At 39.3% G+C, this 27,910-nt stretch overlaps 1 protein-coding gene and 1 pseudogene across 1 annotated transcript; one reads left to right on the forward strand and one right to left on the reverse strand.

Moving 5' to 3' along the window:
* Window positions 1-7,718: 7,718 nt before the first annotated feature.
* On the reverse strand, window positions 7,719-27,674 carry NXPE4 (neurexophilin and PC-esterase domain family member 4). The gene is made up of 5 exons (XM_016922028.3): window positions 27,573-27,674; window positions 16,011-16,744; window positions 15,448-15,509; window positions 13,856-14,062; window positions 7,719-8,462 (listed from the first exon to the last, which is right to left on the reverse strand). Exons 1-5 carry the CDS (start codon window positions 27,666-27,668, stop codon window positions 7,927-7,929), a joined length of 1,635 nt encoding a protein of 544 aa, XP_016777517.1. The 5' UTR covers window positions 27,669-27,674; the 3' UTR covers window positions 7,719-7,926.
* On the forward strand, window positions 16,664-27,464 carry LOC129136475 (histone deacetylase 1-like; annotated as a pseudogene).
* Window positions 27,675-27,910: the final 236 nt, after the last annotated feature.

The following is a 27,910-nucleotide window of genomic DNA, read 5'->3' on the forward strand; positions in this document are numbered from 1 at the left end:
AACATGTTTAATCCATACATGGTCGTTGGTGTTCAAGATCTCAGAATGAGAGAGACCCATTTCTTTTCAGAATTTATATTACGTCACAGAAAAAAATCAACAACTCTAATCAACTGTCCTAGTACCAATCACTTATGAAGGGTTTGGGGGAAGAGTGTTTTGATGAACCAGTAGGCACCAAAAATAGGCAAAAATCACATGATTGAGAGTCTCAGTAGCATGCTATAAAGTGGGGAAGCTACAGTTCTCCAGGAAAAGAGGGGCCCTCTTTCTGGAAGTAGGAATATTAGTCACAATTCAGCAAGAGATGTTCAGTACAAGAGGCAATAAAGATGAGGGCAAATAAGAGGGTGAGTCATATTTTCTGTCACTAATCCCTCATCTCTCTTTTTATCTCTCAGGAAGCTTTTCTGAAATTTTACTTTCTCCTCATATGAGTCATATAGGGAACTTACTTATTGATTCATTCATTTTCTTATTTACTTCCAGTCATTTATTACATGCCTGCAGTTGCAAACTTGGAAATAACTGGGATCCCACATGTGGACGCTTATCTCTAAAGTTTGGGATTATTTTAATTAACTCCTAAAAAGCTTCTGCACAGCAAAGGAAATAATCAGCAGAGTTAACAGACAACCCACAGAGTGGGAGAAAATTTTCACTAACTATGCATCTGACAAAGGACTAATATCCAGAATCTACAAGGAACTCAAACGAATCAGCAAGAAAAAAACAAACAGTCTTATCAAAAAGTGGGCTAAGGACATGAATAGACAATTCTCAAAAGAAGATTTAGGAATGGCCAACAAACATATTGAAAAATGCTCAACATCACTAATTATCAGGGAAATACAAATCGAAACCACAGTGCAAACCACCTTACCCCTGAAAGAATGGTCATAATTTAAAAAACAAAAAATAATAGATGTTGGTGTGGATGTAGTGAAAAGGGAACACTTTTACACTGCTGGTGGGAATGTAAACTAGTACAACCATTGTGGAAAACAGTATGGAGATACCTTAAAGAACTAAAAGTAGATATACCACTACTGGGTATCTACCCAGAGGAAAAGAAGTCATTATATGAGAAAAGACACTGGCACACACATGTTTATGGCAGCACAATTAGCAGTTGCAAAAATATGGAACCAGCACAAATGCCCATCAATCAATGAGTGGATAAAGAAAATGTGGTATATATATACCATGGAATACTACTCAGCCATAAAAAGGAAGGAAATAATGGCATTCGCAGCAACCTGGATAGAGTCGAAGCCTATTATTCTAAATGAAGTAACTCAGGAATGGAAAACCAAACATCATATCATATGTTCTCACTCATAAGTGGGAGCTAAGCTATGAGGACATAAAGGCATAAAAAGTGATCCAGTGAACTTTGGGGACTTGGGGGAAAGGTTGATAGCGAGGTGAGGGATAAAAGACTACACATTGGGTACAGTGTACACTGCTCAGGTGATCTGAGCACCAAAATCTCATAAATCACCATTAATCACAAATAATCATCCTAAAAAAATAAAGTTTGGGGATTATTTATATATGAGTAAGATATATTCCCTGCCCTCACGAAATGTATGATTTAATTGTAGTGTTATATGTGTCTAAATGCAGATACATAAATAACTATTTCTAGCACAATACAGAATAGCCATATGAAAATAGTGCAGGAGTGCACAGAGAGGGGGTGGTTGAGTATGCCTACACCACCTGGGACTTGACTGACCCAGATCCCACCTGGGATCTGGGACTTGAAGGGTGACTGAAATCTCATTGGTTGGAGAAAGCCATGAGGGATATTCTTTCCATAAAAAAGGAACAGCCAGGACAATGGATTGAATGCAAGAATATATGTTTCATATGATCTTTACCTAATTCTGGAAAGGAAAATCCATTAAAGGGCCACCTTTAGAGCCTAATTTATTGTGGGATATAGGAGTTTGAGCTATTCCAGAAGACCTCTTGTTTTACTTATAAGTTATTTCTATACCCTATAAAAGATTATCTCCCTAGTTGGATAATGAGTACTTTCCAGGCAGGAAAAAATCTTATTCATCTTTATTTTTCCAAGCACGCCAAGCCTTTTCCAGGAACCGTTTGTATTGATATCATTGTCTACATTCCAGAAGAGCAAGTCTTTCCTGGCAACAGAAACAGTACAGCAAATAACAGATGTCAGGATTCTCCTATTTTAAAGCTTTAGCCATCAATGGAAAATATTGAAAAACATAATTTGTCCTTAAATTCTTCATTTGTGAGTCAGAACATCAAAAATATTTGTGATATACTTCACATGGGCTTTTGCAGGCTTGATGAATTTTGGGGCCTCTCTGTCATATTTTGGATATATTCTCCTAAAAGAGAACGTGTCTTTATTGTAGGCCATGCCCTTTTTACACAAAACCATCTGTTTAAATAGGTGGCTGTTACATTCCACTTACTCCCTGGCAAATGTAAAATGAATCATTGTATTTTATTTAACAGGTATAGACTGAATCTTTAACATATGCTAGACATAGTTCCTGATGCTGCGAACAAGGCACCTAGTGAACAAATACGTGGTCCTTACTGTTAGAGAACCTAGAGTTTACTGTGAGTAGAACAGGTAAAAATAATATGTACAACTAAATTAATGAGATTATTTTGGATAGTGATACATACACTCATGAAAAGGAAACAGTGAAGTAATTAAGAGTAATAGGGAGTTGGAGTGATCTAGTTTTACATTGTGTGGTCAGGAAAACTTATCTGAGATTGGAATGACAGGAAGACTCATCATTATGGATCATAGAAAGGAGTTTGGAAGCCATTACAGGGTTTTATCCAGGGATGTAAAATGGATCTCATTTACAGTTTAAAAAGCTCAGTCTGGCTACTGGGCAAAGAATGGGTTGTAGAAGTTTCAAGATTATGAGCAAAAGATCAGTTATTGCCTGAGTCCAGGAAAGAGGTGATACTGTTTAAACTAAGATGGTAGCAATGGAGATAGAGAAGAGGAGAAAGATTCTCCACATATATTGTAAAAAAAATATGGCAGCACTTTGAGAGGAATGAGAGAAGTAGATGAATCAAGGACAATTTATGACTACCTGTATGAATCTTGGAAACATTTCTGAGCCGGAGAAAACTAGGGACAAATGCATTTTGGAATATAAATAAAGAATTCTACTTTGATCATACTGAGTTTGAGATGTCTCCTAGACAGGTAAATGGGAAATTAAGTAGGCAATTAGATATGCAAGTCCTAAGCGCAGTGGAGAAATCAGAGCTGGAGACAAATACTTAGAAGTTATGGAAATTATCGGTGGTATTTAAGCCAGGGAGTGGGTATCACCCCAAATTAGCATATAGATAGAGCAAAGTAGATGCATAGGAATGAATCCCAGGGCACTCCAACTTTAGAGGCCAAGCAGCTGAGTGGGGATTGGCAAAGGAAAATGGGAAGGAGTGACCAAGGAAGCAGGAGGAAAACACAGAGAAATTTGTGGCACAGAAACAAAGGAAAGTGAGTGAGTGAATAAAGAAGGCACAGTCAGTTGGGTCAAACACTACTGAGAGGCTGAGTTGGATGAAGACAAAGAAGTAGCCATTGGATTTAGCAACACAAAGGCCATTAGTACCCCTGGCAGGAGCGATTTAGAACATAAGCCCAACTGGAATGTGTTGTAACAGAGAATAGGAGGTAGGAAGGACAAAAAACTATATGTTTTCAAGAAGGTTTTATAAAAAGGGGAGAAGATATGTGGCCATACCTCAAGAGACACATGTAATATCAAGGGATCTCTCTCTCTCTCTATCTCTGTATATATAGAATATTTGCACACATATGGAGAATATTTACATTCTATATACACACATATATGTATTTAAATTTATGTTTTCTTTTTTAAGATGCAAACTATTAGAGAGTAGTCTATTTGTTTCCTAAAGAAATGACCCAGTTGAAAGGATTGGGTTGATGACTGTGTCAGTTATTGATTTATTACCTCTTGGCTCCAAATTTGCCTTTGTATACATTCTCTGCAATCATGGACAGAAGTGCCTTAAGCACCCTCCTGTATAGTGAGCACATTGCTAAGCTTTCTCAGCAGAGGGCTTTGGAGGGGCATTGCAGAAAGAAGGAACTCTCCTGCTGTTTCTGGTGGCTGTGCAGTAGGCTAGTGTTTTTGGTATGGGGACATCCAGTAGGGCTCTTCCCCAGCCATGTTCCCAGAATAAGCAATCTTTTGGCAACCTTGCAGCCTCATCCTGGCCTGGCAATAACCTTTCCTGGCCTTCCACATTGGCTACAGCACCCCAGCACTCCCTGTCTGTGAAGGCCTACTGCTTGCATGGGCACTCGATTCCCCATGCAGTCCCCCTGCACAGCTCATCTTTGTCCTAGGCCCTCACCCACTTGTCCACACCTCTGGTTCCTGATTGCCTGAACCCTGCCTGGACTATGGAGGATTCCCTTCTGCTTGTCCAGCAACTGCAGACCAGCTCTAGCCTGGGAAAACCAACGATCTCTGCTTTCCAGTGAAATGAACTATACATTTCCCAATAAGGCTGAACCGCAGCCTTGGGGAGGGACCTTCTTTCAAGTTTTTTTTGGACACCGTCCCTCAGCCTTAGGCATACCACATAGAGATTCCTTTTATCTTATAGTCACTCATTTATCAGAGTTTAGTAATTCTTTATATCAAACTTTCCCCGTTTGGCCCACTGGGTGGTTTCTACCTCCTCATTGGACCCAGACTGTTAGTTACAATGATGAGAAAGATTATAACTGTAAGGATTCAGCACAAACTGGTACTTAGAATATACTTTTTATTTTTTTTAAATACCCTCTCTTGAAAAAAATACCTCACCTTGTCAGTTTCTTTTCAGTATATTCTTGTATATACTGAATATATCAAGTATATATATATATATATATATATATATATATATATATATATATATATACTGGCCAATCATCTCAGACAAGAAATAAACATATGAAACATCACACAGACATTGACACAGTGTGTATATTGATTTAGTTTTCAGAAGAACCATTAAGCCTTCATGGACTGCCCCTAGAAAGTGCTAACTTCTGAGAATTATCATTCCGAATGTATCTTTCTATCTGAGCTTACATTCCCTCTTAGAGTTCACATATTACAAACATATATCTTCTTTTTCTTTTCTTAAAAAAAATCTCTGGGTCACATTCAAATTTTAGTTTCTGTGCTAAAATTATAGTGCTCTGTGTTCCTTTTAAATATTCTGCCCTTTTGCAAGATCTTCAATACCTTTTATCCTTCCTTACCTCAAGTAGAAAGGGGTAGTGGAAAGTCACTCTATTAATAGAAGAAAGCAGGTGCTGTTCTACCATTCCTGGAGCTTCACAACCCTTGTTCATTCTTACCTTAGCAGCTATAGTAGTCCATGGTGATGCTTGAGTTAAGGTACTGCTCCCCCCTCCCTTTATTTCCCCCTCTCTTCTTCACTCTCTTCCTCTCTTTCATTCCCTCTTTCTTATTTTCCCTCTCCCTTCCTTCCTCCCTCAACTACCCCCCCATTATAATTAGGATAAAATTTAAACTCCTTGCCATAGGTAATAAGGCCACATAAGATCTAGCTCCTGCTTGTTTCTCTAACTTCTCAAGCCTCTGTCTTCCTCCATTTTGTCTCACGGCTGCCTCCTTTTTATCTTTTCTATCCCACTTTCAATGCTTCTCTTCTGAGATGCTTTTCTAAATACCTAGTCACCTCCATCACCACCATGCCATTACCCTATCACTGATGTGATATGCTTTGTTCATATGACTTTATCATGAACTGTGGAATAATTTTATGTCTTTTTTGTTTATTATCTTTTTCCTTTATTAGAATATAAAATCTTTGATGGCAGAGATATCATTTATCTTTTTGACGACTATATACCTAAAGACTAGAACAGTTCTTGGTACATGGTAGGGATTTAAAAAAAAATGTTGACCATCTGAGTGTATATGGGGCATTGGACTATGAACTGTGATTATTGGCAAATAAATAGAAAATGTATTATCTCCTGCTGCCCCCAAAAAACTGGATAAACATATTTAAGTTGCCCTATTGTAATTGTTTTTTTCCAGATGCAAGTACTATTGCCATTCTTACTATTGGGTCAGGGGCCTGGTGGTATCTGGGGCATGATGAACGGTACAAAATTAAGGAAGAATATGGTACCAAACTGTTTGACAATAACCACATTGCTCTATTCAACTGAAATTCTCATATCCAACACTCTTTTTTGATCAAGTCTTGAGAAGGCCTATTAAAATGCAAATGAAAGTGATTAAAATGTTAACCTACATGTGTAGATTATAGGAACCATTGTTATTGATTATCTACTTAATAGCTTTCAGACAATAGTGGCTCGCAAAGATGTTTTAAGCCGTGGAATTTTTTCAAACAAAAAGCTCACCCAGGATTCCATATACATATAGGTAAGAATGACTGATATTCTGGCTGAAGCAGTGGTATTGGAACTAGTACTCTGCCCCATGGGGCACCTCTCCTGACTCCTGCCCCTCAAGGTAGTGCCCAAAGTACCACATGAGACCCAGAGAGCTGAAGTTACTTATCCAGTCTTTTGTTGTTGTTGTTTTTTGAGGCTGGGTCTTGCGCTGTCACTCTGGCTGTAGTGTAGTGGTGTGCCACTGCAGCGTCAAACCCCTGGACTCAAGTGACCCTTCCACCTCAGCCTCCAAATGAAGAAGGAATTAGTGAAATCAACTATAAGCTAATAGTAGTAGTAATAGATATTTTAAAATCCTCTTAAAGCTGCTGCAAAGTGTGACCCCTCACCCCCACACTCAAGTTAAAAGGGAGTATTAACAGCCTGTCTTCTTTCTGTGGACAGTGGACCTTATCTATACTCCCCAACTCTACATTCCTCAAAGTTTTTTATAGGCCCATAGAGTGCCTGCTTACCTTCCTACATGGCTGCAGGGTCACAAGACTGATAAGTTTAGGTTGCAAGACCTGTTTCTCTCAAGATGTAAGAAATGTTGTAATGCTGCGTTTGTTTCTTGCTTCTGTAACTCGCTTCCTGCCTCACATGGTTCCCGCCTTAAGATGTTTAAAAGTAGGAAAAGCCCTTTGTTTGGGGCTCAGACTATCTGGACCTATGTATGGCTGAGCCAGTGATCACCTTAATTTAATAAACTCTCCTGGACTTTTTTGGTCTCTCCAGTCTTTGACTGTCTTGCAACCCAAAGTGCTAGGATTACAGGTGTGAGCCACTGCACCCAACCCTCCAAAGTCTTAAAATGATCAACAGCAACAAGACTAAAGACAAACTTCCTGAATTCTAGTGGCCCGTGCTTTTACCTGTGTTATCCTATAAACCTGGATGAAAAATACTATAGAATCAGATTAGAGCCTAGTATCAGGAGTTCCTACAGAGAGAGAAAATTTAGAGGTTTTCAGGACCCACATGTCCTTGCTTAGAATTCTCTCTATGACTATGGGAGAATTGCCTCACAAGAATTCTCTTCTGACTTGGAAATTCATCTAGAGCTTGTCTTTAGTGGTAGAAATAAACAAACAGGACTGCTTTCTCCAAATATTTATTTTAAAATTACTTTATCACTCTGAATTTTCATGCATCAGAGAGAACTTTTACCCATAGGTGTCTTGACTTCCCATTGGTGAAGAGGGGTATGGCTCTGATCAAGAAGGGTAGGCTCTTTTCATGAGTATTTTTAGTTTTATTTTTAAGTGGAAGCCCAGATTAGAAACATCTCATTTAGCTGAATTGGTGGCTTATGGATCAGCCATAATGTAGATTCTCTGCTCTTGCTAGTTGGGAATTCAGAGCCAAACACAGCATCTGGCCTGCTAGTAGACAGTCAATAAATTTTTTTACTTAAGTGAATGAATTTCAGACTTTTGTGTTATTTAACAAATATAGTTTAATAATATATTAATCTGATTTCCAACTACATGTTGAGGTGGGTGTACATTATTTGTGCCATATGCAATTGTTATATCCCAGGCATCAATGATACTCACACTGAGATCCTGGAAAATGTCCTTTATGATGAGATACTGAATGTAACCATGAAAGTCACTAAATCTTTCTGCATCATTGTACATCTCCCTGATGTTTTCTGTTTTGATGATAACCATAGTGTCTGGGCTTCTCAGAAGAAGATGCTGAATGGCTTTGTGGACATTGAGGGCCCTTCGGATAAAAACATCAATGGGAAAGGGTCTGAAATGCTGGCCCAGGGAAATAACGATGACAGTATTTTTTTCTCCTCCAGTTCTGTCAATGGCCCGGGTGAGGTACTCCATCTCTTTGACTGAATAGGTCATTGATCCTATCAAGGGATAACAATGTTTTTGCCACTGGATGTTGATGTTCCTATCCAAATCCACAGCAAGCTGGTGTTGCAATTTTCCAGATTCATGCAGATCCACTGACTTCAGCGCTGATAACAAATAGGCAATCCCAAAATAAAAGGAGGATATAGTTACCAAGATTGAGTAGATATAAAGATAGAAGAGATTTGATCGGTATAATTAAATAAGCTAATCATGTCTAATTTATTATAGGTTTAGATGAGGGGATGTTTTTGAAAATTATTTGAACAGTCAAAAGTGTTACTTGGCATCTTGGATTAAGATGGTGGATAGGAGGCAGGACTAGCTTGCAGCTCTCACTCAGACAAACAGAGCAGCCTGTGGAGACTCACATCGTGAACTTCTGCTCCAAAAACTGCCACAGGAACATACCAGGAAAGTCAGAAGAATCCATAGACCCTTTGAAGGAACAGGATCACCACTGCAGGCTCTCTGAGATGCTGAAAAACTGTGTCCCTAGGGCAAGTTTGCATCCTGCCTGTAGGACAGCAGCTGATGTGCTCTTGAAAGTGCCACCTGCTGGCTGGAGGCCAACCAACACAAAACCAGCACACTAAACAAAAACACAACCAAAGACCCTCACAGAGTCCACTTCACTCCCCTGCTAACTCCACTGGAGCAGGTGCTGGTATTCAAGGCTGCAAGACCTGAAGATGGGTCACATCCTATGGGATTCTTTGCAGACACTCTCCAGTACCAGCCCAGAGCCCAGTAGCTCCACTGGGTTGCGAGACTCAGAAGAGCAAAAACAATCACTACAGTTTGGCTCTCAGGAAGCCCCATTCCTAGGGGAAGAGGGATTAAACCACATCAAGGGAGCACCCTGTGGGACAAAAGAATCTGAATAGCAGTCCTTGAATCCCAGATCTTCCCTCTGACATGTCTACCAAAATGAGAAGAAACCCCAAAATCAATTCTGGTAATATGACAAAACAAGATTCTTTAACTCCCGCAAAAGACCATACCAGTTCACCACCAATGGATCTAAACCAAGAAGAAATCTCTGAATTGCAGGAAAAATAATTTAGAAGGTTGATTATTAAGCTAATCAAGGAGGCACCAGAGAAAGGTGAAGTCCAACTTAAATTAAAAACATGATACAGAATATGAAAGGAAAATTCTTCAGTGAAATAGATAGTATAAATAAAAAACAATCACAATTTCTGGAAATCAAGGATACACTTAGAGAAATGCAAAATGCACTGGAAAGTCTCAGCAATAGAATTGAACAAGCAGAAAAAAGAACCTCAGAGCTAGAAGACAAGGCTTTAGAATTAACCCAATCCATCAAAGACAAAAAGGATTTTAAAAAATGAACAAAGCCACCAAGAAGTTTGGGAGTATGCTAAATGCCCCAACCTAAGAATAATTGGTATTCCCAAGGAAGAAGAGAAATTTAAAAGTCTGGAAAACATATTTGAGGGACTAATCGAAGAAAATTTCCCTGGCCTTGCTAGAGATCTAGACATCCAAATACAAGAAGCTCAAAGAACACCTGGGAAATTCATCACAGAGAGATCATTGCCTAGGTACATAGTAATCAGATTATCTAAAGTCAAGATGAAGGAAAAAATCTTAAGAGCTGTGAGGCAAAGGTATCAGGTAACCTATAAAAGAAAACTTATCAGATTAACAGCTGATTTCTCAGCAGAAACCCTACAAGCTAGAAGGGATTGGTGTTCTATTTTAGCCTCCTTAAACAAAAAAATTATCAGTCAAGAATTTTGTATCCAGCAAAACTAAGCTTCATAAATGAAGAAAAGATAGTCTTTTCGAGACAAATGCTGACAGAATTTGCCAGTACCAGCAAGCACTACAATAACTACTAAAAGGAGCTCTAAATCTTGAAGCGAGTTATCAAAGCACACCAAAATAGAACCTCCTTAAAGCATAATTCTCAAAGGACCTACATGAAATAATGCAATGAAAAGAAAAACAAGGTATTTAGGCAACAAGTAGCACAATGAATAGAATAGTATCTTATATCTCAATACTAATATTGAATGTAAATGACCTGAATGCTCTACTTAAAACATACAGAATGGAAGAATGGGTAAGAATTCACCAGCCAAGTTTCTGCTGTCTTCAGGAAAGTCACCTATTAATAACACATAAGAACTCACATAAACTTAAGGTAAAGGGGTGGAAAAAGATATTCCATGCAAATGGGCACCAAAAGCAAGCAGGAGTAGCAATTCTTATATCAGACAAAACAAACCTTAAAGCAACAGCAGTTTAAAAAGACAAAGAGGGACATTATATAATGATAAAATAACATTCAACAGGAAAATACTACAATTCTAAATATATATGCATCTAACACTGGAGCTCCCAAATTTACAAAACATTACTAATAGACCAAAAAAAATGAGAGAGATGGCAATACAATAGTGGGGAACTTTAACACTCCACTGACAGCGCTAGACTGGTCATCAAGACAGAAAGTCAACAAAGAAATAATGGACTTAAACTATACCCTACAACAAATGAACTTAACAGATATTTACAGAACATTCTACCCAACAAGTGAAGAATATACATTCTATTTATCAGCACATGGAACATTCTCCAAGATAGAGCATATGATAGGCCACAAAACAAGTCTCAGTAAATTTAAGAAAATCAAAATTATATCAAGTACTCTCTCAGACCACAGTGGAATAAAATTGGAAATCAACTCCAAAAGGAACCCTCAAAACCATGCAAATACATGGAAATTAAATAACCTGTTCTTGAATGATCACTGAGTCAACAATAAAATCAAGATGGAAATTTAAAAATTCTTTGAACTGAACCATAATAGTGATACAAGCTATCAAAACCTCTGGGATACAGCAAAAGTGATGTTAAGAGGAAAGTTCATAGACTTAAATGCCTACATAAAAGTCTGAGAGGGCACAAATAGATAAACTGATGTCATAGCTCATGGAACTGGAGAAACAAGAATAATCCAAACCCAAACCTGGCAGAAAAAAAGAAATAATGAAGATCAGAGCAGAAGTAAATGAAACTGAAACAAAAGTAATACAAAAATAAGTGAAACAAAAAGCTGGTTCTTTGAAAAGATAAATAAAATTGATAAACCATTAGCAAGATTAACTAAGAAGAGAGAAGATCCAAATAAGCTCAATTAGAAATAAAACAGGAGATATTACAACTGTTACCACAGAAATACGAAAGATTATTCAAGGCTACTGTGAACACCTTTAAGCACATAAACTAGAAAACCTAGAGGGGATAAATTCCTGGAAATATACAACCCTCCTAGATTAAACCAGGAAGATATAGAATCTCTGAACAGACCAGTAACAAACAGTGAGATTGAAATGATAGTTAAAAAATTGCCAACACAAAAAGTTCGGGATAGATTCACAGCTGATTTCTGTCAGACATTCAAAGAAAAATTGAAACAAATCCTATTCACACTATTCCAAAAGACAGAGAAAGAGGGAATCCTCCCTAAATAATTCTATAAAGCCAGTATCATCCTAATACCTCAACCAGGGAAGGACACAACAAAAAAGAAAACTACAGACCAGTAACATCCCTTATGAACATAGATGCTAAAATCCTCACCAAAATACTAGCTAACCAAATCCAATAGCATATCAAAAAGATAATCCACCATGATCAAGTGGGTTTCATACCAGGGACGCAGGGATGGCTTAACATATGTAAGTCAATAAATGTGATACACCATATAAACAGAATTAAAAACAAAAATCACATCATCATCTCAGTAGACGCAGAAAAACATTTGAGAAAATCCAGCATCCATTAGGATTAAAACCCTCAGCAAAATCAACATAGAAGGGACATACCTTAAGGTAATAGAAGCCATCTACAACAAACCCCTAGCTAACATAATATTGAATGGGGAAAAGTTGAAAGCATTCCTTCTGAGAACTGGAACAAGACAAGAATGCCCATTCTCACCACCTATCTTCAACATAGTACTGGAAGTCCTAGCTAAAGCAATCAGACAAAAGGAAGAAATAAAGGACATCCGAAATGGTAAAGAGGAAGTCAAACTGTTGCTGTTGCTCATGATATGATAGTGTACCTAGAAAACCCTAAAGACTTATCCAAAAAGCTCCCAGAACTGGTAAATGAATTCAGCAAAGTTTTAGGATACAAAATTAATATACACAAATCAGTAGCTCTGCTATACACCAACAGCAATCAAGCCGAGAATCAAATCAAGAACTCAACTCCTTTCACAATAGCTGTAAAATAAAATAAAATAAAATAAAATAAAATAAAATAAAATAAAAACCTTAGGAATAACTAGCCAAGGATGTGAAAGACCTCTACAAGGAAAACTACAAAACACCGCCCAAAGAAATTATAGATGACATGAATAAATGGAAACACATCACATGCTCATGGATGGGTAGAATAAATATTGTGAAAATGACAGTACTGTCAAAAGCAATCTACAAATTCAATGCAATTTTCTTCAAAATACCACCATCATTCTTCACAGAACTAGAAAAAACAATTCTAAAATTCATATGGAACCAAAAAAGAGCCCACATAGACAAAGTAAGACTAAGCAAAAAGAACAAATCTGGAGGCATCATATTACTTGACTTCAAACTATACTATAAGGCCATAGTCACTGAAACAGCATAGTACTGGCATAAAAATAGGCACACAGACCAATGGAACAGAATACAGAACCCAGAAATAAAGCCCAATACTTACAGCCAACTATATCACTATTATTATTCCTGGTTGATTGGTGAGAAACACCAGGCAGGGAAAATAAATAACATGCCCAAAGTCATTGTTTCTAAGTAGCATAGCCTAGATCTGTTAGACCCCAAGCCCATGCTTTACTTGTGTCTACCTGATGCAAAGTCTACCTCACTTCTGACATCTGTTCTCTTAGGTAATGATGACAGTAATGATACCTTACACCAAAGAGAAGTTATGTAAGAAACAATATTCTAAATGCACTGTATGCATTACCTCATTTTACCAGGTAGAAACTCTTTTCATCTTCAGTTGACAGATGAGAAAACTGAGGGATGGAATGGTTATGTAACTTGTTCAAAGTCACCCAGATAGGAGGTAGAGACGTCAGGTTCTGAACCCAGGTTGTCTGGTTCTAGAATCATACCCTTAATCATTATGCTGGTTCTAGAAGCTGGACAATTTAATATCTTACATTATCTTTGGTTCCATCAATAGTTTTTGGAGCCTACTGGGTACATACTGAAGTGTGAATTCTGCAGAGATAGGGATGTAATAAACCTTTTTCTACACTGCTTTCCTTCCAGTTAGATAGCTGTATTGTTTTTTTAAAGGAAAGATAACAATGCCTTGTGAAAAATTTTGGTGTGTTGTGATTGAAGAATATGAAAAAAAGAGGAATTTCCCATATTCCCTTCTCCCCTTTGAAATGGAAAAGAAGTTTCTGAAAGGGGTAAGAATTATAGCTTAGACTGAGGCATACTGTTGATACTGGCTTTGAAGTATTCCATCCACTGGCGGATCGTGGAATCTCCCATTAGGTATATGAGTTTTCCCCTCAGGCATTCCTTCATTTTGACTGTAGCCAAACTACAGGAGACAGGATTCCATGTGTTTCTCCAGACATGCCCACTGGGGATTGTGGATGTCATTCCAAACTTGCATTTCTCTTTCATTGCAACTGTTTCTTCTGCCAAAGAATCAATGAGATAGGATCTTCCAAAACATCAAATTACCCATCAGTATGTATTAAGAGCCTTCTATCCTCTAAGTATCCTAAGAGGGGGTAAGGTGGTGGTAATGGTGGAAAAAGTATTATTGAAGTATTCTCTTAATGAAACAGCTTTTTTTTTAATAAAAATTTTTCTCTGATGTGAATTTCCTAAATAATGTTCATTAATGTTTGTTATAAGAGTATATGTTTCTTCCCAGAAAAAAATGACTTTCTGGAGGAAAATTTAAGTATTTTCCAGCTTTTCTATGAAACTAAAGTCATCAATTCTTGCATAGGAATGGAAGCTCAATTATCCTATCATTTTAGCTCACTTTACCCCTAAGTTTGTCACACTGTGTCTTAAATGACACCATCAAAATATAAATCCTTTGAGTTAAATAAAGGTGATATAAAAAATATTAACAACTAGTTTGGCTTGGGAACTGACCAATCCAAATGAATATAGCTATAGGCTGGAGAGTGTCTTGGAGGTCCAAGATGGGCCAAAGATGAACCCCTCAGTCACTGGTTTAGAAGAGTCTGGGAATCCACAGTTTGAGGTAGCCACAATGGTGAGGAGCCCGTGGCAGGTTTGATTATTAATCAACTGAGAGAAGTAGTTTAATATTTTAATAAGTGGGATGAGTGTACTCATGTATGTGTGGTAAAAATAACATTTCTACATCTAGGTACATATTTACACTTCAGTGTAAATAGGTTTATTAGTGATTAGCAAGGCTTTCTTTCTTTTTTTATGATTAGCAAGGTTTTAATGCTGAACTTGCAGAGACATAAAAGCTCTTGCCTTGAGTCGTTTTAGATAGGAATTTCCTAGGCTATTTGGATTCAAAGAAATTGGAGAGAAATTAGTAAATATAAGTGTGGAAGTTCTATTTTGTATGCTAACAATTGTTTGAAAGGTGGCAAAGATCAAGAGGGAGGGGTTATAATAAACTGACACTCAGATGGCAGGTTGGAAACCTCTAGATGGTGATGGGCTAGTGGTGATATGGGAAGAGGTGATGGGAGTGGTATGAAGAGGGGTGTTGTGGTGAGGTAAAGAACTGGGTATACAATTGGGAAAGAGTTAACGTTTAAACGTTGTTGTATAAAATGGGCAGGGAATTCACTGACTGACAAATAGACTGATGATGAGAGTTACAGTTACTAAAATAGGCTTATGATATTCCAGTGATTGAATTATTCACTTACCTAGGTAACTGGTGTCTTGGCCAACCTTAGATAAGCCAGATGAACAGAGTGCTGATAGGACTGAAACAGTGAACAAATCCAGTAGAAAGAAGAAACCCTTTAAATGGGTCTAGAACTAGGCACCACCCACCAAACACAGGAGTACTTACTGTTGCATTTGGAGACACTAATTGTATTGAATTTTTCCATAATCTCTACACCCACATTTGACCTTAAAGACACAAATAAAGAAATTAATCTGTAGGTGGCCTCAAATCAGGAAACATACAGAAACTAGATTATCCAGTGTCTCAGTTATTTCTTAGAGATAAGTCAATTATTATGCCTACAGTTTCAGGCCATTTAGTAAATTTCCATTTCTTTGCCTATTAGGCTATGGGATACAGTTACCCAGAAGTTATGCAAGAGAATTTGTTGAGTTTCAGAAATAATGTATTAGAGCACACACACATACACACATGTGCATTTCTCATTTTCTTCTAGTTTTTATTCTGTATATATATTTTTCCCATTGATAAGAATTAAATGTTCAAAAAGTTTGTGGATTACTAGAGAATGGGCACTGTCTCTAAATGAATTCACAGATCCTTTCCCCAAAGGCTCTTACTAAAGACACCCAAAATTGATACACTCACAAGACTTTTCTTTGGATCAGTATATAGGCCAAATCACAATATTTGCACAGGTAGTCTCAAGAAGTAATTATTTTTACCTTTCAAAGAGGCTCTTTTCTTGTTTGCTAAGATAAGAAACTTTTTTGTTCTTAGAATACATGTGAGTGAGTGCAGCACAGGGCATGTGTTGAGGCCTCACACAGTAGAAGCCTTCTTGGTCTCTGTTGTCCAGGTACTGGCACAATTCAGCATTTGTGTTTAGGATCAGGCCACATTCAGAGTGGACTTGGGAAGTGCCATTGACAAACTGGCCAATGAAGATCACCCTGTCATAGCCTTGGTTCCTTGCACTCCAGAGAGCTGACACCCCTTCACTGGGGTGGATGAGCAGCAGAGACAGAGAGACCTGGCCCTCCCAGAACAGAGTGAAGCTGACCAGGTAGGTGCCGTTGTTGAAGTCAGTCACCTTTCCTGAAGCACCTGCCATCAGCGCTGGGGAGGACATCCTGGCCCTCAGGAAATCCCCGCCGTATTGCTTCCTGCGTCCCAAGTGGTCCCTCACCTCCAGCAGGATGTGCAGCTGGTCTCCCCTGCAGTATGTATCTCGAGGGTTGAGGATGGTGGCTGTGCTGTGTGCGGCGCTGGTGGTGGTGTTCACGTGGGTGAAAGGTCTGGGTGGGATCTGCTGATCTAGTTTCTCTATGATTTCCTTTATTCTGAGTTCAGTCTCTGTTAGTGGCTTTAATGATATCAGTGGTGTTTTAGGGAATAAGGACTTTGTGGAGTTGTTCCAGTAATGGAGGGAGATGGATAAGTTTAGAGCAGACCAAACCTGAAATGACAGCAAATGTGACATGAGATGGATAAATTTAGAGCATATCTGAACTGAAATGACAGGAAGTGTAACATGCTATGAAATTAACCTGTTCCTAGTCATTTTTACTTATTATGATTTTGAATATTGATTTACATACTATTATCAATATTATTTAAATTCTCCAATAAAAAGGCATAGAATGGAGATTGACTGACAGGAGAGACAGAGGGACAGGAAGTGAGCAAGATGGTGCAAAGGCAGGGCACCATGAGAAAAGTCTGTTACTACTACGATAGGGGTGTTGGAAATTACTATTATGGACAAGCCCACCCAAGGAATCCTCACTGAATGCGTGACTCATAATTTGCTGCTCAACTATGGTTTCTACTGAAAAATGGAAACCCATCACCCTCACAAAGCCAATGCTGAGGAGATGACCAAGTACCACAGTGATGACTACATTAAATTCTTGTGCTCTATCTGTCCAGATTACGTGTCTGAGCACAGCAAGCGGATGCAGAGATTCAACGTTAGTGAGGACTGTCCAGCATTTGATGGCCTGTTTGACTTTTGTCAGTTGTCTACTGGTGGCTCTGTGGCAAGTGCTGTGAAACTTAATGAGCAGCAGATGGACACTGCTGTGAATTGGGCTGGAGGCCTGCACCATGCAAAGAAGTTCAAGGCATCTGGCTTCTGTTATGTTAATGATACAATCTGGGCCACCTTGGAACTGCTAAAGTATCACCAGAGGGTGTTGAATGTTGACGTTGATATTCACCATGATGATGGCATGGAAGAGGCCTTCTATATTACAGGCTAGGTCAGGACTGTGTCCTTTCATAAATATGGAGAGTACTTCCCAGGAGGTGGGGACTTATGGGTTATTGGGGCTGGCACAGGCAGATATTATGCTATTAACTATCTGCTCCTAGATGGGATTGATGATGAGTCCTATGAGGCCATTTTCAAACTGGTCATGTCCGAAGTAATAGAGATGTTCCTGTCTAGTGTGGTGATCTTACAGCATGGCTCAGATGCCTTGTCTAGGGGTCAGTTAGATTGCTTTAATCTGATCATCAAAGGGCATGCCAAGTGTGTGGAATCTGTCAAGAGTGTCAACCTGCCTATGTTATTGATGGCAGAAGGTGGTTACACCATTTATAATGTTGCTCAGTGCCCTGGAAATAAGAAAGAGCTGTGGCTCTGGATATGGAGATCCCTAATGAGCCTTCATACAATGATTACTTTGAATACTTTGGACCATATTTCAAGCCCTACATCAGTCCTTCCAATATGACTAACCAGAACACTAATGAGTACCTGGAGAAGATTAAACAGTGGCTGTTTGAGAACCTAGTAATGCAGGCCCATCCACCTGCAGTCCAAATGCAGGTGATTCTGAGGATGCTGTCCCTCAAGAGGGTGGCGATGAGAATGAAGAAGACCCTGACAAGCTCATCTCCATCCGTTTCTCTGACAGATGAATTACCTGTGAGGAAGAGTTCTTCGACTCTGATGTGGAGGGAGAGGGTGGCTGCAAGATTTCTCCCACCTTCAAAAAAGCCAAGAGGATTAAAACAGGATGAAAAAGAGACTCAGAGATGAAGAAAGAAGTCACAGAAGAGGAGAAAAATGAAGGAGGAGAAGCCAGGAGCCAAAGAGGTCAAGGAGCAGGTCAAGCTGGCCTGAGGGAACCTCCCCAGCTCTGGCTTCCTGCCTAGTCCCCAATCTTTCTCTCCCAAACCCTCAGATTTTATGTCTTCTGTTTCTCCAGGTATTCATATAAAATTTATTAAATATAAATAGTTCCAGGGACTAGACAGAAATCAAGACCCTGAGCCCAGGGCAGCTGTGCTGGGTGATCTCTTCTAGGAACTGCCTTGCCACCCATCCCTCTGCAGGTCTTAACTCTGAAGCATAAAAGGCACCAGGTCTGGGTGAAAGGAATACTTTTGTGCAAACAGAAGACAAAATCCTGAAATGCCAAGTGCCTGCTTAGTAGCTTTGGAAAGGTGCCTTTATTGCACCTTCTAAAAGGGGTGTCTGGGTCTTCAAGGATGCCCTGTTCTTTTCAGCTCCTAAAGTAACATCAGCCATTTTTAGATTGGTTCCATTCTCATACCTTCTCACTGGCCTCAAGTGAGCCAAAAAACTCACACTGTCTGCCATCTGTCTTCCCCCAGTTCTGCAGGTGGAGGATGGTAGTCTAGTCTCCTGCCATCCTCCATCTGCAGAATTGGGGGAGTTTTGAGATACTATTTTTATTTTTGTGAGACTCTGTAATAAAATGGTATATTTCAATACTCCCTACCCCAAAGACAGAATGGTTGAGTAGATTATAAAAAAACAAGACCCAACTCTATCCTTCTGCAAGAGATTCACTTCAGCTTTAAGGACACCCATAGACTGAAAGTGAAGTAATGGAAAAAGATATTCCATGCAAATGGAAACCAAAAGAGAGCAGGAGTCACTATACTTATATCAGATAAATTGGATTTAAGTCAAAAACTGTAAAAAGAGAAAAAGAAGGTCATTATGTAATAATAAAGGGATCAATTCATCAAGAGAAAATAACAAATATATCTACGTGTGTGTGTGTGTGTGTGTGTGTGTATGTATGTATATACATTCAACATTTAGAACACCTAAATATATAAAGGAAATGAAACAGGAGCTATAAAGAAATTATTTAGGTAGACAGTGAGGGTAAAGGAGTCCTTGGCAAGGCTTTCCTTTTTAACAAAAAGGAGCCCTCAAATCATTTCTTTTCTAACAAAGAGCAGCCTGAAAAATCAAGCTGCAAACATAGATAAGCAAGCTGAAAGCTTGCATGGGTGAATGCTGGCGGCTGTGTCAATAGAAAAGGGCTACCTGAGGGCCAGGCATGTTCAACATGGAGGCTCCATCTTCCCTTTTCTTTGTCACCATGTGTACAGTAAAAAAGCAGGCAACATGGAGCTGGCCAGGTAGAGAACCCATCTGCATAATGAAAGATTAGAGTGGGACAGCCAGCTTCTTCATATGCTATGCAAATGGCACACTGAGTCCTAACCAGTTCTTTGTGTGCTATGCAAATATTACACCTGGGGTGACCAATCTTTTTTGCCCTGTGTAAATCAGACACTACCTCCTCAAGCTCATCTATAAAATCTCCTACACTTCACTGTGGACCAAAAGACCCACTTAAATCCCCTCTCTCTACAGAAGAGAGTTTTTCTCTTTCTTTTGCCTATTAAACCTCTGCTCTTAAACTCACTCCTTGTATGTCCATGTCCTTGATTTCCTTGGAGAGAGACAATGAACCTCGGGTATTATCCCAGATGAAAAATGCCGTTTCATTATGGGAGCCCACCTGGGATCCGAGGAAGATTCATAGAAGGGGGAGTATAGAAGTGGACCCCAACTGCTTCTTTTTATTTCAAGGCCTTCTGCTCTCCATTTAAAAATCAAATGAAATACTGGGCCCCCAATCAGCCATTTAAAAAGTTAGCATGGCTACCAGCCTTACAAGACTCAGGGGACAGGCTTGCCAGGGAGAACTTAGCTAATCCCCCCATGTCCTCAGGGTGCTGGGAATGTTGGCTTTGTTTCTAATTGGTTTCCTTTTACAGAGAGCCTCGCTGTCATGTGGGGCTGGAAGAGGTTGAGAGGCACTGAAGGTTCCTTGCCAGGGAGACACCCTGGTGTTACCTGAAGGTTTCTGGACTAATTCCAGCCTCCAACAGCCTGATGGGTGATGGCAACAGGATCTGCAAGCTTTTTCTATTGCAAATTTTCTCCTTTCCTATCTGCAACTTCCATGTCTCCTTTCCACTCTCTGTATGCAATGCTTTAAAAATTTTTACAGTTCAGTGAAGTAATCCTCTTAGGCAAGATAAGGAAATGCCATAATGCCTGGGAATATAGCTCATGGGATTGCCGTTTTTGTGATTTTCTAGGCACAGAGGGCCTCCTTCCCTCCCCACAACCCCTGTGAACATCTCTCTCTTTACCCTTGGTCTGGAGAGCACATGGTATTTCAAGGTCAACAGCATCACCTAGTGGAATAGGAACCCTATTCCATGAGGCACATTGTTGGCCCTTTGCCGAAACACTCTTAGCTTCCTAATTCTCGCTTTTTGTGCCCCTCTACAAGAGAGCAGGCTTTATGCTCCTTCTTTGAACAAGAAAACTGTCTTCAACAATGAGGGGAAAAAGGTCCTCCAAAACCAAATTTTAGTCTGAACATGGTCCCATCAGCAGGAAAACAACCATTTGGTTCCTACGTTCTTTTAAGGCACCTATTCTGCCTCCAATTAAAATGGTACTTAAATAGTAAGGGGAATTTAATTCCGGAAGTTAGCCAGAGCCACTGCGTAAGAATAAATACTTTAGTACAGGCCATAATAGCAAATTGTACAGCTCAAACCTGCATTCTCTATTAAAGGGCATTACCCAAATGTAACTGTAATGAAGTCTCTCTCAAGATCCATCTATTGGAGAGTCATGCAGATCACACAAGTCTAGAAAGTCAAAGGGAAATCACCAGCAAAGGACTAGAGTCACATGGGTGAGCATGACTAATCCCAATCAATTGGTTCCTCTGGTTTCATTGCTATGGGTTATGCTTGCATCAATGGATGGCACCTTAAAAAATGCCAGGGCTCAGGGCGCCAAGGAGGGAAAACTGTTGAGGGGATGCCCCCACTGTCTTCCCCTCCACCCTAGGCCTTTCCAAAGGAAATGAAGGTGATTAAAGGGACACCTTTTTTCTTGCTTCTCTTTCTAGATGAATAACAGACCATCTTCGGTCTGCACTCCTCTGGAGTGCTTTCTGAAGCACTGGGATTCCTTTGACCCTGAGACTGAAGAAAAAGAGGCTCATTTTCTTTTGCATAAGGGTGTGGCCTTCTTACCATCTTGAACCATCCTGGCCTGCAGAGGGGAGCCTTGATTTTAATACTATCCAACAATTAGATATTTTCTGTAGATGGGACAGCAAATGGTCAGAGGTCTCTTAGGTACAGGCTTTCTTTGCCCTGTGAGACAACCCAGAACTTTGCAAGCATTGCACAATCAGCTCAGCTCTTTCAGCAGTCATATCAGGAGGGCCCAAAGGGAATGATTCCCCAAAACTAGAGAAGCAACCTCCAGGGAACTATCTGAGGCAGCTATTGAGTGTCCAGGCCCTTCTTGTCCTCCCTCTCTGGGGCCCCTTCCAGCTGTGCCATCAGGTCCTTTAGCTCCACCATCTCCAAAACTCCCCACTCCCCCAGCTTCACTCTTATCCTTATAGGAAATGCTCAATGGAGGTGATGTCACTAGGGTTCCTTTCTTATTGCAGGATCTTAGACAAATAAAGGGAGACTTAGGCCAATTTTCTGATGACCCTGATAAGTATATAAAAGCTTTCCAAAATTTAACTCAGGTGTTTAACCTCTCATGGAGGGATGTTATGCCGCTCCTAAGCCAAACCCTAACTGCAGCTGAAAAACAGGCAGCTCTGCCGGCAGGGGAGAAATTCAAAGATGAGCAATATGTCTCCTATAGTAGGCCAAAAGGGAAAAAAGAATATAGAGAAAATGAAGAAATAGGGGAGCCATCATTCCCAATACGAAGAGAGGCACTACCTCTTGACAACCTTGTTTGGAACCCCAGTGACATCACAGATGAATAGAAAAGGAAACAGTTTTTAATGTGCATATTGGAGGGCCTATGAAGAACTAGGGCCAAACCTCTTAACTACTCTAAACTGTCCATGGTAGACCAAAATCCAGATAAGAATCCCACAGCCTTTATGGAAAGGCTGAAAGAAGCACTAATAAAACACACCTTCTTGTCCCTTGATTCAGTAGAGGGACAGCTCATCCTAAATGACAAGTTTATTACACAGGCAGCTCCCAATATTAGAAGGAAACTACAGAAGTAGGCTATAGGGCCAGATAGCATTTTGGAGAACCTCCTGAGGGTGGCCACCTTAGTCTTTTATAGTAGGGACCAGGAGGAGACCCAGGAAAAAGAGAGGAAACACAAGAGAAGGACTGAGGCTCTGGTAGCTGCTTTGCAGGCTTGCAAAGTCTGGGATCCCTGAGGTGCATCTGTGAGTTGCTATTGATGTGGGAAGTCAGAGCACTTTAAAAAGGATACCCAGGAAGCAAGAAGAAGCCACCTTGACCCTCTCTAGCCTGTGGTGGGGACCACTGGTGATCAGACTGCCCCCAGAGATGAAGGTCAACAGGTTCAGAACCAGTCTCAAAGATGGTCCAGCAGGACTGATGGGTCCTGGTGCTCAAGCCGCGGCTCCAGTGGCTCAAATTGCCATTACAGCACAGGAGGCCCAGGTAATTCTGGAAACTGAATGAAGGAAGGTGGACCTCCTTCTGGACACCAGAGCCAGACTCTTTTCCCCTCTATAATCGAGGCCTCCCCTTTTCCCATAGCATGAGGGACGAGGGGTGTCTCATAAACACTCTGTTTTTCTCAACCCCTTAGTTGCAGTTGGGGGGACATATTATTTACATGTGCCTTTTAAATCATGCCTGAAAGTCCCACTTCTTTATTGGGTAGAGACGTTCTAGCTTGCATGTGGGCCAGCATAGTTATAGCCCCAGGAAAAACTCTTTTTCTCATCTAGTGGAAGCTAATATCAATCCAGAAGTCTGGGCAACTCAAGGAAGAATAGGTTGAGTTGTAACCACTATGCCAGTCTGGATCTATCCTAATGATCCCACTTTTTTCCTAATCGCAGACAATATCCCCTAAAGCCAGAGGGTAAGAAAGGGCTAGAAGCCATTATTAATAACCTGAAGATGTAGGGCCTCCTTAAGCCCTGTAACAGTCCCTACAACACCCCAATATTAGGAGCACAAAAACCCAATGCAGAATGGAGATTCATTAATGAGGCCATAGTCTCAATCCATCTGGTAGTACCTAATCCCTATACCTTGCTAATCCAAATGCCTGAGGGAACTAAATGGTTTACAGTCCTAGATTTAAAGGATGCCTTTTTCTGCATACTGTTGCATCCTGACTCTCAATACCTGTTTGCCTTTGAAGAATGCTTCTGGCCAAACTGCCCAGTTAAAATGGATGGTGCTGCCTCAGGGATTTTGAGATAATCCCTCATTTGTTTGGACAGGCATTGTTAAAGGACCTCTCTGAGTTTTCCCATCCTCAGGTCAGGGTCTCCCCAAGAAAACTGGGGAACCTGAACATGACCGTGAGCAAGTTGTGGTACAGATCTATGAAGCCAGGGAGGATCTCAGGGAAACTCCCCTGGAAAATCCAGACTGGACCATCTTCACAGATGGCAGTTCTTTTGTAGAGCAAGAAGTCCATAAGGCAGAATATCCAGTAGTCACTCTGAATGATGTTATTGAAAGTGCACCTCTCTATCCAGGCACAAGTGCTCAACTAGCTGAACTGATAGCTCTTACAAGAGCACTTGAATTAAGCAAGGGAAAGGTAGCTAACATTTACATTGACTCCAAGTATGCTTTCTTAGTTCTCCATGCTCATGCTACCATTTGGAAGGAAAGACACTTTCTTACTACTAGTGAATCTACTATAAATTACCACCAGGAAATTAACAGGTTATTATCCTCAGTTTTCCTTCCATGAGAGGTAGCAGTAGTGCATTGTAAGGGACATCAGAAGGGAATAAATGAAATAGCTGAAGGAAACAAGTTAGCAGATCAGGCAGCCAAGTCAGCAGCAAGAAAGCCTCATGGCATCAACTTGAAGCCTCTCTAACCTGGGAAGGCTTCATAAAAGAAATTAAGCCTCAGTACTCCCCTGCAAAAATAGAATGGGCCATTTCTCGAGGGTATACTTTCCAGCCCTCAGGATGACTACAGTCAGAATATGGCAAGCTCTACTTTCCAGCCTCCAGCCAATGGAAAGTCCTTAAAATCCTTCACCAAATGTACCTCAAAACAATAAATTCCATGCCCCCTCATGGAATTCCAGGCCCCTGTATGATGTTTGCTAAAAGTAGTGGCCTACAAATCTGTAGGTGAACAGGAGATGTCTGGACTGACAGCCCTTGATGCAAGGATTATCTGAGATATTGACCAGGGTATATTATGTCCCTAATTTTTTGAAAGTCCATTTGTCAGGTGGACCCTTCTCATTCAACAAAAATCATATAATCATCTCAATAGAAAAGACATTTGATAACATTCAACTTTGCTTCAGATAAAAATATCTCAACAAATTAGGCATGGAAGAAATGTACCTCAAAACAATAAAAACCATGTATAACAAATCCACAGCTAACATCACATTCAATGTGAAAAAGTCAAAAGCCTTCTGAGATCTGGAACAAGATAGTGTTGACCACTTTTACCAGTTTTATTCAACATAGTATTGAAAGTCCTAGCCAGAGCAATTAAGTCAGAGAAATAAATAAAGGGCATACAAGTTGGAAAGAAGGAAATTAAATTGTCCCTGTTTGCAGACCACATAAACTTATATTTAGAACACTCCATAGACTTCAGTGAAAAACTGTCAGAACTGATTTTAAAAACTCAGTAAAGTTGCAGGATACAAAATCAACATATAAACATCAGTAACATTTCTATACACCAATACCAAACAACCTGAAAAAAAATCAAAAAAGCAATTTCATTTACAGTAGCTACAAAACCCTAGGAATAAATTGATCTAAAGAGGTGAAAGATCTCTACAATGAAAACTACAAAACATTGATGCAAGAAATTGGAGAACACACACACACACACACACAAAATAGAAAGATATTCCATGTTAATGGGTTGGAAGAATAAATGTTAAAATATTCAGACTACTAAAAGCAATCTACAGATTCAAGGCAAACCCTATCAAAATACCAATAATATTCTTCATCAAAATAGAAAAACAATTCTAAAATCTGTAAGGAAACAAAGAAGATCCAGAATAGACAAAGCAATTCTGAGCAAAAAGAACAAAGCTGAAGGCATTATATTACCTGACTTCAAAATATACTACAAAGTTATAGTAAACAGTGTTATACTGGCATAAATATAGTCACATACACCAATGGAACAGAATAGAGAACACAGAAATGAATCCACATATTTACAGCCATCTGGATTTTTGACAAAGTCATCAAAAACGTACAATGGGGGAACAAAAGTATTTAAAATAGATGGTGCTGGAGAAACTGAATATCCATATGCAAAAGAATGAAATTAGACCATTTTCTCTCACCATATACAAAACTCAGTTACAAAATGAATTAAAGACTGATATGCATGACCCAACGTATGAAAATACTAGAAGAAAACAGGGAATACTGTTCAGGACACTGATGTAGCCAGAGGATTTTTGGATAAGACCTCAAAAGCACAGAGAACAAAAGCAAAGATAGACAAATGGGATTATATAAAACTAAAAACTTCTTCACAGCAAAGGAAGCAATCAAGTGAGTGAAGAGTTAACCTACAGAATGGGAGAAAATGTTTGCAAACTATCCATCTGACAGGGGATTACTATCCAGAGTATTCAAGGAACTCAACCAACTCTATAGCAAAAATATTTAACAATCCAATTAAAAATCGGGCAAAAGATCTGAATAGACACTTACTAGAAGATATACAAATGGCAAACAAGTATATGAAAAGGTGCTCAACATCACTGATCATCAGAGAAACACAAATCAAAACTACAGTGTAATATAATCTCACTCCTGTTAAAATGGGTTTTATCCAAAAGACAGGTAGTAACATATGCTAGTGAGGATGTGGAGAAAAGGGAACACTTGTACACTGTTGGTGGGAATGTAATTAGTACAACCACTATAGAGAACAGTTTGGAGGTTTCTCAAAAAACTAAAAATAGGCTACCATATGATCCAGCAATCCCGCTGCTAGGTATATACCCAAAATAAAGGAAATCAGTATATCCAAGAGCTATCTGAACTCCCATGTTTATTGCAGCACTGATAACAATAGCCAAGATTTGTAAGCAACCTAAGTGTCCATCAACAGACAAATACATAAAGAAAATATGGTATATATACACAACGGAGTAGTATTCAGTTATAAAAAGAACAAGATTCTGTCATTTGCAACAACATGGATGGAACTGGAGGTCATTATGTTAAGTGAAATAAGCTAGGCACAGAAGACAAACTTTGCATGTTCGTTTTTATTTGTGGAAGTTAATACTTAAAATAATTGAAGTCATGGAGATAGAGAGTAGAATGATGGCTACCAGAGGCTGGGAAGGGTGGTGGGGGCATGGAGGAGAAGTGGGCTTAGTTAATGAGTACAAAAATATGATTAGACAGAATGAATAAGATCTAGCATTTGATAGTATAACAGGGTAACTACAATCACCAATAGTTTATTTTACATTTAAAAATAGCTAAAAGAGTATAATTGTCTTGTTTGTAGCACAAGAAAAGATAAATTCTTGAGGCAATGAATACCCCATTTACCCTGATATGATTACTATGTATTGTATGCTTGTATCAAAATATCTCATCCACCCCATAAATACATACACCTACTTTGTACCCACAAAAATTAAAAATTAAAAACAAACAAATGAAAACCAAAAATATAGATATTCTGTTCTTCAGATGTTCCCTTAAAGAAAGTAAAAAGATGAGCTAAGCATTGAAGAAGATAGGTGCAATGCATTTATTTGTGACAAAGAAAGAATGTGTATGTGTGAACACACACACAGTATTTATCCTCTCACATATTGCTTAATGATTATCAGGTATGTTGTTTGGTATCTAGCTATTCAAACTCCCCTCCTATAATCTACAAGTCTTGTAGTTTAGCCTTTCCTAGAACAGATGAGGTAATAAGCAAAAATAAGCTTCTGTAAACCACATAAATAAAGCATTTCCTACCTTTGTGGAGTTCTGGAAAACTGCAAAAATGATCCAGGAGGCTAATATAAACAACAGTGCCAATAGCGACTTATAATTTATCATACTTATTTTCATGATTAGGATCCTACAAGAGACAATACAAAAACAAGCACAAAAACATACAACAAAACAGAAAAGCAAACAAACATGGGAAACATTTGAAATTTTTTTGGCTCATGATTACTTTTTAGCCTCAGATAAATAACTCCCAGAAATAAACCTTCACCCCCTCAAGCTGTACTTGGTATCTCCCAGGTGCTCTCTTTTAGCTATCTGCTTGTACATTCTACAGAACAGATAATTCAAGCCCACTGTGA

This window comes from Pan troglodytes, chromosome 9 (assembly GCF_028858775.2).
Source record: "Pan troglodytes isolate AG18354 chromosome 9, NHGRI_mPanTro3-v2.0_pri, whole genome shotgun sequence".
Classification (NCBI taxonomy): Eukaryota; Metazoa; Chordata; class Mammalia; order Primates; family Hominidae; genus Pan; species Pan troglodytes.